General features: G+C 45.0%; 1 protein-coding gene across 1 annotated transcript in view; it reads right to left on the bottom strand.

The window, feature by feature from the left end:
- Positions 1-337: 337 nt before the first annotated feature.
- klhdc3 (kelch domain containing 3) overlaps positions 338-11,853 on the bottom strand; it is a 37,859-nt gene continuing 26,343 nt past the window's right edge. Inside the window, exons 9-11 of the mRNA XM_020647004.3 lie at positions 8,942-9,015; positions 7,715-7,793; positions 338-5,031 (exon numbers count right to left, since the gene is read on the bottom strand). Coding sequence (XP_020502660.1) covers positions 4,965-5,031; positions 7,715-7,793; positions 8,942-9,015 — 220 coding nt within the window. The 3' untranslated portion in view covers positions 338-4,964. The remainder of the gene's footprint in view (positions 5,032-7,714; positions 7,794-8,941; positions 9,016-11,853) is intronic.

Here is an 11,853-nt window from a genome sequence, read left to right as displayed (position 1 = left end):
AGAATCTCAATGTGAACTAAAGAGTGGAGAAGAACATTCTGGAGAACAGGAAACATAATGCAGCAGGTTCATTAGAGCACAGAGATGGTAGAGGTGGCGTGCAGACAGTCTATGGTCGTGCAGTGATCACAGGGAATAAACGTCACCACCCCCTCCCACTCGCTCCAGGTGAATTCTCCTGATTATATCCTGCTGCGTTCTCCCATCAGCTCACTCTGACTTTCTGCAGAATAAATACCAGGAGGCTGGAGGAGAAACTCCAGGTGAAGAGAGAAACATCAGGAGTGTGTGTTTAAGCTCTATAAATGAAGATGAATGAAGTACACACACACAGACGTTTCTTCCAATTGTCTCAGATTTATTATTGATACAGTTATAAAGCATATTGCACAGGAAGTCCTGACCAACCTCGCCATAAACAGAGTCCCCTCTGAAGAACGTGTCGAATATAAAACGAAATAAAAACAGTAAGTTTTAAGTGATTCCAAACACACTCCATACTTTGTTCTGTTTTGCGTTTTTAACAAGCATTCTTTGTTGTCTCTGAATTATTCAACCATCTACACAAAGCCCTAAAGATAAAATACACTGTTGGCATGAAATCAGTCCGCTGACGCGCTCCGGCGTGGCATTAGTCACGGCTCGCTCGGAGAAGCTGGCTCACGATTTGACGATGCTCTGCTCGCGGCACAAACTTTTTTTTTTTTTTTAAACGCCGTTTCTTAAGATGAAGATGAAAGAGGAGCTTCAGAAACAGCGTTCAAAACAGAGAGCAGAAACCTTTTCTTTCTCCTGCAGGTGAGTGAGCGAGCTTCACCGAGGGACTTCAGCTGATGCGGGATTTGATTTACTTCATGTCGCCTTCCTGAAGAGTTATCGTCTGAAAATACCACCACCCGAAAAATCCTCACGCAGCGAGAAAAGGACCAAACGCCCGCAAATACAAACGATTTCCACCCCACCCCACACGTCAGAAAGAAAAGAACAATGTCATCAGCATGTTTGTTCACCTGTACCTTTAAACATCGTGAACACACTGTTAGCTTCCCTGCTGTGTCACTGAATGAGCTGTTGTCATGGTAACAGGGATTCCAGTGTGATATGTTCGTGTGTGTGTGTGTGTGTGTGTGTGCGCGCGTAGGGAAATGGGTGTAAGAGTCTCATTGGCACCACTGGTCTCTTAATAAAATCCAAACTCAGTTTTTGGAGGAGAAGGTCTCAAACTGGAGCTGAACTGAGGCAAAAAGCGGCGTGGTGTCTCCTTGCTGTAAGGCCGGGCCGCCTCCACCGGCTCCTCTCGTGCAGATATCTGCTGACGTCAGATTGTTTCACACTCCTTCTACATGAAACACACACACTTGTAAACATTAAGGATGTAGGTCAGAGCTTTATGACCTTGATGTTGGGGACCCAGAGCCCCGCAGAGATCCATCTTTACCGTCTGATCCGGGACCGTGGTCCACAGATCAGGACTGAAACTCATCGATGGGACTCCCAGGCGTGACGCTCTGCACTTCCAAATAAAAATAAAAAAAGGCAGTGTAAAAAAAACTTCCCTGCCTCAATATGTTCTTCCTCACTGAGTGGAAACGGTTTGAAGAAATGCTGGGGAACGTTTTCTTCTTCTTTCTGTTTAAGACCGAATGATGCGTCAGTGATATTCTGTATTTTTAACATCAACAAATCTCCTAAAAAACTGCCGAACCAGAAAATGAACCAGTCCATCAAGGAGGAGTGATCCTGATCCAGATGTTCTGACTACAGGTCGTTTCCTTCACATACCGAATACACCTCGACTACTAATGCAAATTAAAGACTAAGTAATAATGAAGAAAAAAACCTGTGATCGCTCTGACTGACACTGTAGGCTCCTTTTAGACCCTAAATGTTCTTTATTAACGTCACACATTCATTTACTGAAGGGTTTAGAGGTCGATACCGGCTGCTGCGTTTCAAACAGGACAATACCGAGCAGCTAGAGATGCACCTGTGGGGGAAATCATGGCCGATTCTGATGTTTGTATTGTGACTTCTTCCGGTGTCAGACTCCCACAATGCAACATTTTCTCTCATGTTTGACAATGAGAACAAGTCACAGTTCGTCCAACAGGTGATTTCTTCTTCTCTGAATCAGCAGTAAGGTGAACTACACGCCCGCATTAAGCTGCAGCTTTTTCCTCCTTTTATGAGATTGTTGACTTCATCAAAAAATACTAAATATCAGCGACGTCTTCGTTAAGCTAAAGTGGATGGAGATAAAACATTCAAAAACACACCACCACAGCCTCCACTCGTGTTTTGAATTTTGTTCTAAAATGTGTTCATCAAATAAAAACACGACCTGAATAAAGATGTCTCGTGTCATTTCCTCGAGCTGTGTGTTGAGTGTGTCGTCGTAAACAGCCCTTGTGTGTTTCTAACATCTGCTCAGGTGTAGCGCGGCTCCCAGTCGAACACAAGCACTCGGCTGGTTAGTCGGCGCCGTGTGAACAAGTAGCTCACGCTGTGCGATTGTCTATAAGAGGAGGGACTACATTATGCATATCAGTGATGATCTCTACAACAACAACAGGTTGACGAGCAGGCGGGATCACGTGCTTACACACATACACAGTATATAGCTGCATCATGATTCCTCTCTACGTTTGGCACTGGAAAACAAACCGCAGGGTGAGGGGGGGGGGGAGTCGACAGTTCCTGGAAGAGAAACAAAAGACCACAACAAATACAAAAAGAGAGAGAAGGCTTCTGATTCTGGGGGGCAGAAGGTGTCTGATGAATTCGAAGTTAAGGGAGGTAGATGGACTGGATTACTTCACAAGGCAGACAGGCAGCGTCACGTCAGTCACCTCATGATGAACTTCAGCTGGACTCAGACGACAGGAGGTTTGAAAACCACCGATTCAGAAAGCAGGTTGTATCGAAAGGAGGAACTAATAATCTCACACTGCAAGATAATATTTAGATTGTCGTTTGAGTCAGATAAACTTTGCACCTCCTTGTGCAAGCTGGGAATCCATCTGCTATCATCTGATGGGTCAGCTGGGAGGAACGGGAAACTTTTGGGGCTTCTGGTGTGACCGAGTTAGCAATAAAGGCCTATAAGTAAAGACTTTTTTCCCCTTTGAGAATAGAGAAGTCTAAGAGCGGATTGTTGGCTGCGTTTGCATGCAGGTGTCTCTTTAGAGATCATTTGATGAAGAGATGTACGCGTTAAGTCGACTAAACCTTTTAACATGTTCACCCTCTCTAGTCAGCACCAGAGTTACTAGGCGGTTAAATTCATTCTTTGTAATTTGGGCTTCATTGGCGGTGAAATGTTATGCTCAAACTGCATAGCAGCCACTTGCCTGTAGCCAGAGCTGCAGCTTTGCTCTCTACTACCCCGATGTAAACAAGCACGTGAACAGATAGCACCTGGTAGGAGCACCACAGTTTGGCAGTGTTTGATCTAGGAAAGGGAGATAAAAATATATGTAGGCTGAGTCAGGCTCAACGGGCAAATATGCACCGGAGCGATGAGTAACCAAATTCAGCTCAGGCACGTGGACGTTAACCTGCAGGGAGGATCCAAGACTGGCGGTGCTAGTGCTGCTAACATTAGCAAAAATCGGTAAACCAAATTATAGTTGACAGTTTTTAAAAAATTGAGCTCAGCTTTGACTGTTTTCAGAGTGTTTGCTGATCTTTAGATTGTTTCATTAGACTGACGAGGCAATTAGTCGTCAGGGGAACGTCCCTTGTTAAGACAACAATACTACTTTAGGGTTAACCACCCAGAAGCTAGAACTCTGATAACAGATCGTTGCAGATTCTGCAGTTTTGTGTCGAGTCTTGGATCGATTACTCATGTTTTTATATTTTCACCTTTATTTAACCAGGCAGGTCATTAAATGTGAATGCTAATGATCCCAGCTGATCTCAGAGGGTAGGAGATGTTACAAGTTTGCCTTAAAACCTGCAGCAGTGATTCTCTGAAACTCAAGTAGAAGGTTAAATAAAGTCGGGACGGGAGGCAGATTGTTTACTCGTCAAATAGAAGTGGAGGTGAGATTGTACCTGCTAGCTTCCAGTCAACAGTAGCATGCTAGTTAAGGTTAGCATCTCCATTGCTACTTTCCTGCTTGGAATGAACAAAAGTAATCATCCAGATTTGAACATGTCTGATAACTTTGAGCCAATGAGGAGAGTCGGTTGATTAGAGCGCACAATTGATCAGATCATCAGCGAACAGCTGGATCAACCGAGACCCCAAAACCAAATTGGATTAAATTGCCCTGATCCTCCTGAAGTCTGAGCCCGGCCTTCCAGACACTTTGCAGCAGCGGGACGTTAGCAGGGTTATGATGAAGAATGAAACAAGGTAAGCGATGAAAGCCAAACAGAACCTTTCACGAGCATGGCACCCCTAAAACTCTCTGTTGAACACCAGAGTCCAGCGTGAGCTCTGCCCACTTCCCAAACTGCAAAAGAAACATTGTCCTCATCTGATGGACACGTTTGTGTTTTATGTTCATGTTAAACAAACTCATGAGCATCTCAGTCTCCAGAAGATTCACATTTGTCCTCTCCGGGGGAGATCCGCTGAGTGTGACATCGTGATGACATCATCAACAAAGAGGTCAGCTCTCAAGACCTTTGGCTGAAGTCCGTGTCTCTTCCTGTGCTTAAGATTAGAAGTCTATGATTATCATAGGCTGATTGGATTTCTAGAGAGGCTAGAAAGAAGACAACAAAAAGGTGTCAACAATTTCGGTCTCGCACGACCAGCGTCTCAAGGGTTAAAACATCCCAGAGGGCTCGCGGTGTCCCAGAAGTCCCTGCGCAGGATTATTTTGGTCAGAATGAACTTGAAGAATGTGGAAAATAAATCCCAAAACAGATCCAAACTCTGAAAACCGTCGTCTGGAGCTCAGTTATTAAGAGAGAGATTAAAATGTCCTGAAACAGAGCGAGGAGCAGCGTCAGCCGTGAGAGGAGAAGATCGGCCTGCTGATGTTGCTGTTTGTTGTCATGGCAGCCAGCTCCCACCTGGAGGGAAGAACAGAAACAATCTGAGACAAGAACCTGGGACACCTTCACATATCTACTCTGGACCGAAAAGCAGAATTATAAACAATAACTCTTTAAATAATAATAAAGCTGAAATCTGAAACGTCATCCTGCTCGCGTTCTGGAGGAACATCTCTCACACCTGATCTCAAATCCTTAATACGCCCCTGGTGGCGCTTTTTGGCATTACTGGAGAAAACGATGCACACCTGACTTGACTAAAGCGCTGCTCACTAAAGGTCCTTTACCTTTGTCCTGACCATGTGTGAGGTACTTTTAACGATGGAGAGCTGTTGACCTCACCTCCCCGTGCTCGATGTTTAAATCAACATTACTTCCTGTTAACAGCTCAAAAAGATCTGCTTCTCTGTCGCTGGCTGCAACAACAAATCCATTTGTTTGTATTTTACTCCTGTGTTGACGTAATGAATGAAATCATTATAACATTTTGGAAAACGAGGAAATGAGACATGCATGTGCCTTCTGCAGAGTTTTACTGAACATGTTCTTATTTGTCTAAAATATATTTTTGAGTAAAAAAAAACCAACTCATTGTCCTAAACTAACAGAACCAGGAAGTGGAAATCAAATTGTGTGAATCGAGAAGTCACATCGACTCGATGCTCTACCACACAAAACGGCTACAACGCGCTCAGTGCCGATGCAACACTGGCGTTCTCCTCCACGCGGACGGATTCAGACTGCGCTGGGAACTGTGGATGTTGTCCACTGGATTATTGGATGATTGTGGATGACGGAGGTTTGATTTAACTCAAAGGTGTGCAGTGATGTGATTGTGATTCAGAGGCAGGTTCTATTATCTCTGTGACATTCACTCCGCCCGCCCTCCCCCCTCATCCCCCCTCCCCTGAGTGAAGGACTACAATGTGGAGGACGCTGAGGGACGGCCTCGCTGTAACACGAGAACCAGGAGCAGGGACTGACCACAGAGCTGACCTGCTGACAGGGCAGAGGTTGAGCTGCAGATTGTTATCTCTGGCTCTGGTTTCACACTCACTCCTTCTCAACTCATCTGTTGGGGTTTTTGTTGTCGTTGTGCGAGCGGCGTGTGTGTTTGGAGCTGGAGATGGCGGTGAGGGGCAGAGGGAGTTAACGTGAGTGTTGTGACCTCAGCCAAAACCTTCGGAGGGCAAAGTGTGGAGCGTGCAGGTAGCAGCAAGAGAAATGAGACGCTGAGAGGAGTAATTAGGATCCAGTTACAGAAAAAGAAATCACTTTAGTTCAGAAGCAGCCGTCTAATGAGCCTCGCCATGAGACACGTTTATCAAGAGAGAAACGGTGGAATGAAGAGTCAAAACGTCAAATCATACGAAGGACAATACGTCACTCCTGATGCTGAGACGAGTAAACAGACTTTATTAAATGTGAACCTGCTCTTTGAAAACAAACAGTGTGATCATTTCCTCCAAAAAGCAGAATGTTGACGGAGTTTGTCTGACAGTAAAGGACGGAAACTTTACGTATTCTGACGATCGATGTTTTGAGCTCCAGCATGAAAACAAAAACAAATCCAATCACCTTTTAACGAGACTAAGTTTGAACTTTGTTTTTCTTATAAAACATTTACCTGCAGGTCTGTGAGGCACCTTTAATGCACATTAACTGATTTAGGCCCCATAGCCCTTTTTTTTGTTACAATGTTACAATTCACTTTGCAGACGCTTTAATCCAAAGCGACGTACATCAGAGAGACACATCGGACATGTTGCTCAGCTGGGGATTGAGCGCAGCGCTGGCTGTGCTCTGGGGCGTTTGGATTAAGCGTTGTGCGCTGAACAAAAAATGAGTCCTGTCTCTATGACAACAGTGACTTAAAAACAGTCTCTGTGTGACTGACACTGCTCCGTCAGTGTTTTATATTTGAGATTGAGCATCAAGCGGAGGATATTTGTCCTCTGACTTTGTCTGAACACGGGGTGAGGAGGATGTCACGACCCGTAGGAGACAAAAACATATCTTATATCTTACATTTTGAAAAGAGGGCCGTTGACTTCAACAGCACCTTTCTAAAAAAGTTGAAAGATTTTCAACTTGAACGATCGGAGCGTCCATACAAAAAAAGCAGAGCGATCAAGTAAAAGACGCTAGGTGCTGTGATTTTTCTTCTGACGTAAATCTGCTGCTGCAAATGCTCTCTCCTCATTGAAAACAGTTTGAGGAAAAAGACGCTGGCACTCAGAAAAAAACACTAGGTGGACACGGGGCCTTACAGCCTGAAATGGACTTCATCTGTTTCACTGTGATTATCTGTTTTCTTTGTAAAGACTGAAAAGTAAGGTCACATCACTCTGAGTAATGGATGAGAAATAATGAGTTCTCATTTTCCTCTTTGAAAAACAGCCTCATTAGTTTTGAGAGAAAGAGAGAGAGAGGAAGAGAGAGAGAGAGAGAGAGAGAAAGAGAGAGATAGAGAGAGAAAGAGAGAGAGAGAGAGACAGAGAGGAAGAGAGAGAGAGAGAGAGAGAGAGAGAGAGAGAGAGAGAGAGAGGAAGAGAGGAAGAGAGAGAGGAAGAGAGAGAGAGAGAGAGAGAGAGCGAGAGAGAGAGAGAGGTGGTGACAGTAACACAAACATCTTGAACAACAATAAGTCAACTCAACGAGCCGACAGCTCGGGTGAATGAGAGGCGGTCGCTGCTCTGACCTGATGTCGTGCGGAAGTCCTGATTGCTCCAGACTGAACTGAATAACAGCTATTTTGCATAACGTCTTCAAATTAGGGCCTAAAAGACAAGAGAGAAAGAGTAATGAGTCACAGACGGATCATAGACAACAATCATGCAGAGGAGAATAAGAAACATGTCAGCTGAGAGAAATCAAGGTGGACACAGGAAGGTCAGAGAGGAGACTCTGTGGTTAACCCTGAACCGGTCTCGCCTCAGGTCTCACCACTAACTCCTTCAAGAAAAATCACGATGTGACCTTCTGATATTTTTCATCCATTCAGATTTATTTAATGAAAGACTGTGCAGTCTGGACCTCAGATGGGCAAACATGTAAAAAACGCTTTTTAGACTTCCTGACACATTCACGACCCACTGAAATGGCTCCAGGACCCTCTTCTGGGTCCCGAACCCCCAGTTGAGAAACACTGCCATACAGATCCAGAAATGTGTCCTATAGTTCCCTTACACCACAAGGAAGTGTCTGAAGAGTTAAATCATCTCATAATAATCCTCATATCTAATTTTGTTTACAACCATCCTCTCCTTCACTTTCTCCGTCACGGCTTCTCCACCATATGTTCAGAGAGACCCACGCAAGCGGCACGTGGAGGCGTTTGCCGCGGGGGAAGCCACGGGTACTGGCAGTCCCAAACGGCCGCTGTGTCAGTCCACCTACACAAACTTTGACCGCATAGCAGGAAGAGGCTATATTTGGTCGTCCACGAGACGGAAGGGCCCGACATGACGGCTCGAGGATGACACGAGGCCAGGTGAGAAATAACGGAGTGGTGGAAGGAGGGCGCTGCTTTGAACTGGGATTCAAATACTGAACTCAAAGCGATAATCGCCCACTCTCTCTTCCAAACATTTCCTGTCTCTCTTTATCCGTCCTATCAAATAAAATAGGCAAAAATAGATTTAAAAGAAAGGAATTGTCATAACTTTATTTATTTAGCATTTGAAGTCTTTACCATTAACCTCTTACTGGAGCAGCTCAACTGACAAAGGTGAAGACCAAAGTACATGGTGACTTCATATAAATGTAACAAGGAGAGACCTTCTTAAAAACATCCTGCTCCAAACTCCGTCCTTCTCCAACGAGCTGCTGCGCTGACGGAAATCTACTGCAGCCAATAAACTAACTGTTAAGAAAAAACGATGCCTTCAAGCTCTAATAAAACACAGGAAATGAAAGAGATACTCACTGAAGTCTAAGATATACAGGTCTGAGTGGTCCATGAGGTTGAATTCATCACCCATTCCTTGCTCGGGACACGGGCTGTGAAGAGAACAGAAACAGTTAAGATCAGACCCGGTTATTCCTGGAGCTGTGTGAGTGCAGGCCAGCGGGGAACGGGCTTAAGCGCAGTACGACTTTGCTGAGTGTGAGTGCTCCCTTAGTCATCATCCTTGTCTCTCTGTACCTGCACCCTGAAGCCCAGAGTTCATATGCAGACCAAAGGGGGTGCACAGGGTCTGTTGTAATCTTGTTGGCTACATTCAGGGTGTCTGTCAGGTACCGGTCTGTCAGGTAAGAAACGCTGCACATTTGCTTCCTGGTTATCTCGCTGCCTAGTTCAAGGACCTCGTCCAGTTTGTTCTTATTTTGTACGGACGATGCTCCTCCCCCCACACTGAATACGAAAGGTCAACACACTTTCAATGAAACCCGCTGTCAGAGAGGCTCTGTTCAGCTTTTGCAAATCTTGTGTTAGTGTTAGCAATCCATGTCGGGTTGGAAAGGGGGATTTATCTAAGTGTGTACACCGCTTTACTCAGAAACACACAAAAATGAGCACACACAAAGTCCTAACTTTATGTATTTGATTATTTTCCACACATTACTGTAACTGTTGTTGTTTATAAGTTTCCTATTTTCTTGCTTATTTGGTATTTTGTGTCTCCTGCCTGTCTCAGTTTATCATGAATTTTAAAAAAAAAGGTTTCTGATATGCTTCAAATGACACACCCGTCTTCCTTCACTGTCTTCTTCCTTCAGTCATTGAGGTTCTTAATGAAGGAGCCACAGACTGTTTTAAAAAGGAGCAGCTCTGCTCGCACAGTGCTCTGCTCTCTTATCACGAGCTGGCATGATTTAAGCCCACAGGATGTACAGCGGTGCAGTGAGACAGCAGGCTGGCCCACACTGATAGTCTCACAGACCTCTGCAGTCTGAGATATCACTGAACATCTGTTTCCTGCTTCGGCTTTACACACGCACACACACACACACACACACACACACACACACACACACACGCAGACACACACACACACACACGCACACACACCTGTGGCACACCTGGTGCACTGCAGCTTAGACAGCTTAGCTGTATCACATCTCTTGTCAGTCATCTTCTTTGCATCAATAATTAAAATGCAAAACGAGGATGCTGCTTAATAACACAGCTGATAGTAACAGGCTGCAGCCTGAGGGACCTGAGCAAGACTTTAAGAGGCATTTAATCCCAAAAGCAAGTCAGTAAATTCTTCTAAATGCACATCATTGCTTTACATCCCTAACAAAAGAGCACCAAGAGACGTGTCCAGATTAGAGGATAAAAATGCACTCTACAGTTTAACACGACCCCGGGGACAGTTTCAGCCAGACAGGTGCATTTACGGGCCAGTTTATCGTCTATAAATATCCATCAGGGAGAGTTACTGAGGGGCTTTGTACCAAGGTTGAGTCCTTAAGAATAGCTTCACAAATGTTTTTCTCAAATGCATGAACTGTCCCGTGAATGGCGTGTATCCACCGACCGCCACTTCTAAAGCATCCTCGAGGCGATTTAGCAGAAACCACTTGTTTGAAGAGCTCTCAATGACATTTATTTTATTTTCCTTTTCTTGTCTCTCTCTTTCCCCATTTTTCATTCTTCCACCAAACGACTCTCTCTCTCTCCGTCACTGTCCCTCCACCCATCAATCTCTATCCCTCTTTCCCGCTGTCTCCTCCATCGCGTCTCCCTTCGCTGCGTGTTCAGGATGTTGTAAGGGTTTTACGTTGCTAATCTTCCCTAAACAAACAAGGCGATGGCTTAAAGCGGCCAGCAGAGGTGCAGAGCACGAGCGCAGTCGTCCCAGGGGGCCAGCTGGGGAAGTCATTACGCCCCCTCCTCCCCCTCCAGGAGGTGATGGACCGGGGGCTTTAACTTTATCAGAATACCCTCAATCACCCTCCCCCCCTCATTATTAGACCGTCTACTCGTGGACCTGCAGCTCAGGGCTTGAGGTAACATTTCTGAAGTGATAAAAGTTTAGTTTTCAATCCTGGCTCATTTCAAAATAAAGAGGAAGAACACAAGAATCAGGATACTGATGGAAGACATTAATGGAAAGAGACGACCAGCTTTGTAAAAATTAAACATAAGAAATCACTAAAACCTCAAATCTAGAATTGATCAACACCGGTCAGAGACTTTATTTATCTCGGCAAGGTGCTGTTGACATCACCAGCGCTCTTTTCCAAATGCATGACATTCCCCCGTAATTTGTCTCCTACAGATCGTGTCTTGTACCCACATCCACCTGGCTCCGTTTCTGATAAGAAAAATAACATTTAATAAAATGTAACAGAGCTGTGTCGGTCATACAGCCGGCATTGCCAACAGACTGTTGTCATAGAGACAGGATGGACGTGCAGCGTTTTTCTTCTCAGCGCACAAACGCTTCAAGCCAACACTCCCGAGTGTACAGCCAGCGCTTTGACAAAACGCCAGGTGGACACGGGGCCATACTGACGCTCATTACATAAAGTTACATTCAAAACTTTGGGTTTAAGGTGGTGGAATTAGACAACAGAAAATAAGTAATGACAAGCACCATGTGTATCTGAAGAGCGCGCCGCAGTAGCTGTCGACTACTGTGCACGCTCCGGAGGAGAGGAGGGAAAGTCCTCGTGACGACGACGCGTGAAAGAGTGAAGATAAGAGCAGAACAGGAGCAACAAGAGAGAAGAAGATCTATCTCCTTGCTGAGGTATTTTTCTAGGACGAGTCTTTCTCGCATGCTCATGGATAAAGTCGGGCTGGGTGTGAATTTTAGCAGAACATTACGGAGAAGTAATGATTTAATGATCACCACAAAGAGCGAGAGAATGAGGGGCATCGTAGAG

The sequence above is a fragment of the Labrus bergylta genome, chromosome 10 (assembly GCF_963930695.1).
Source record: "Labrus bergylta chromosome 10, fLabBer1.1, whole genome shotgun sequence".
Taxonomy (NCBI): Eukaryota; Metazoa; Chordata; class Actinopteri; order Labriformes; family Labridae; genus Labrus; species Labrus bergylta.
The sequence above is the reverse complement of the archived record's forward strand: the minus strand, read 5'-3'. Positions and strand labels throughout refer to the sequence as shown.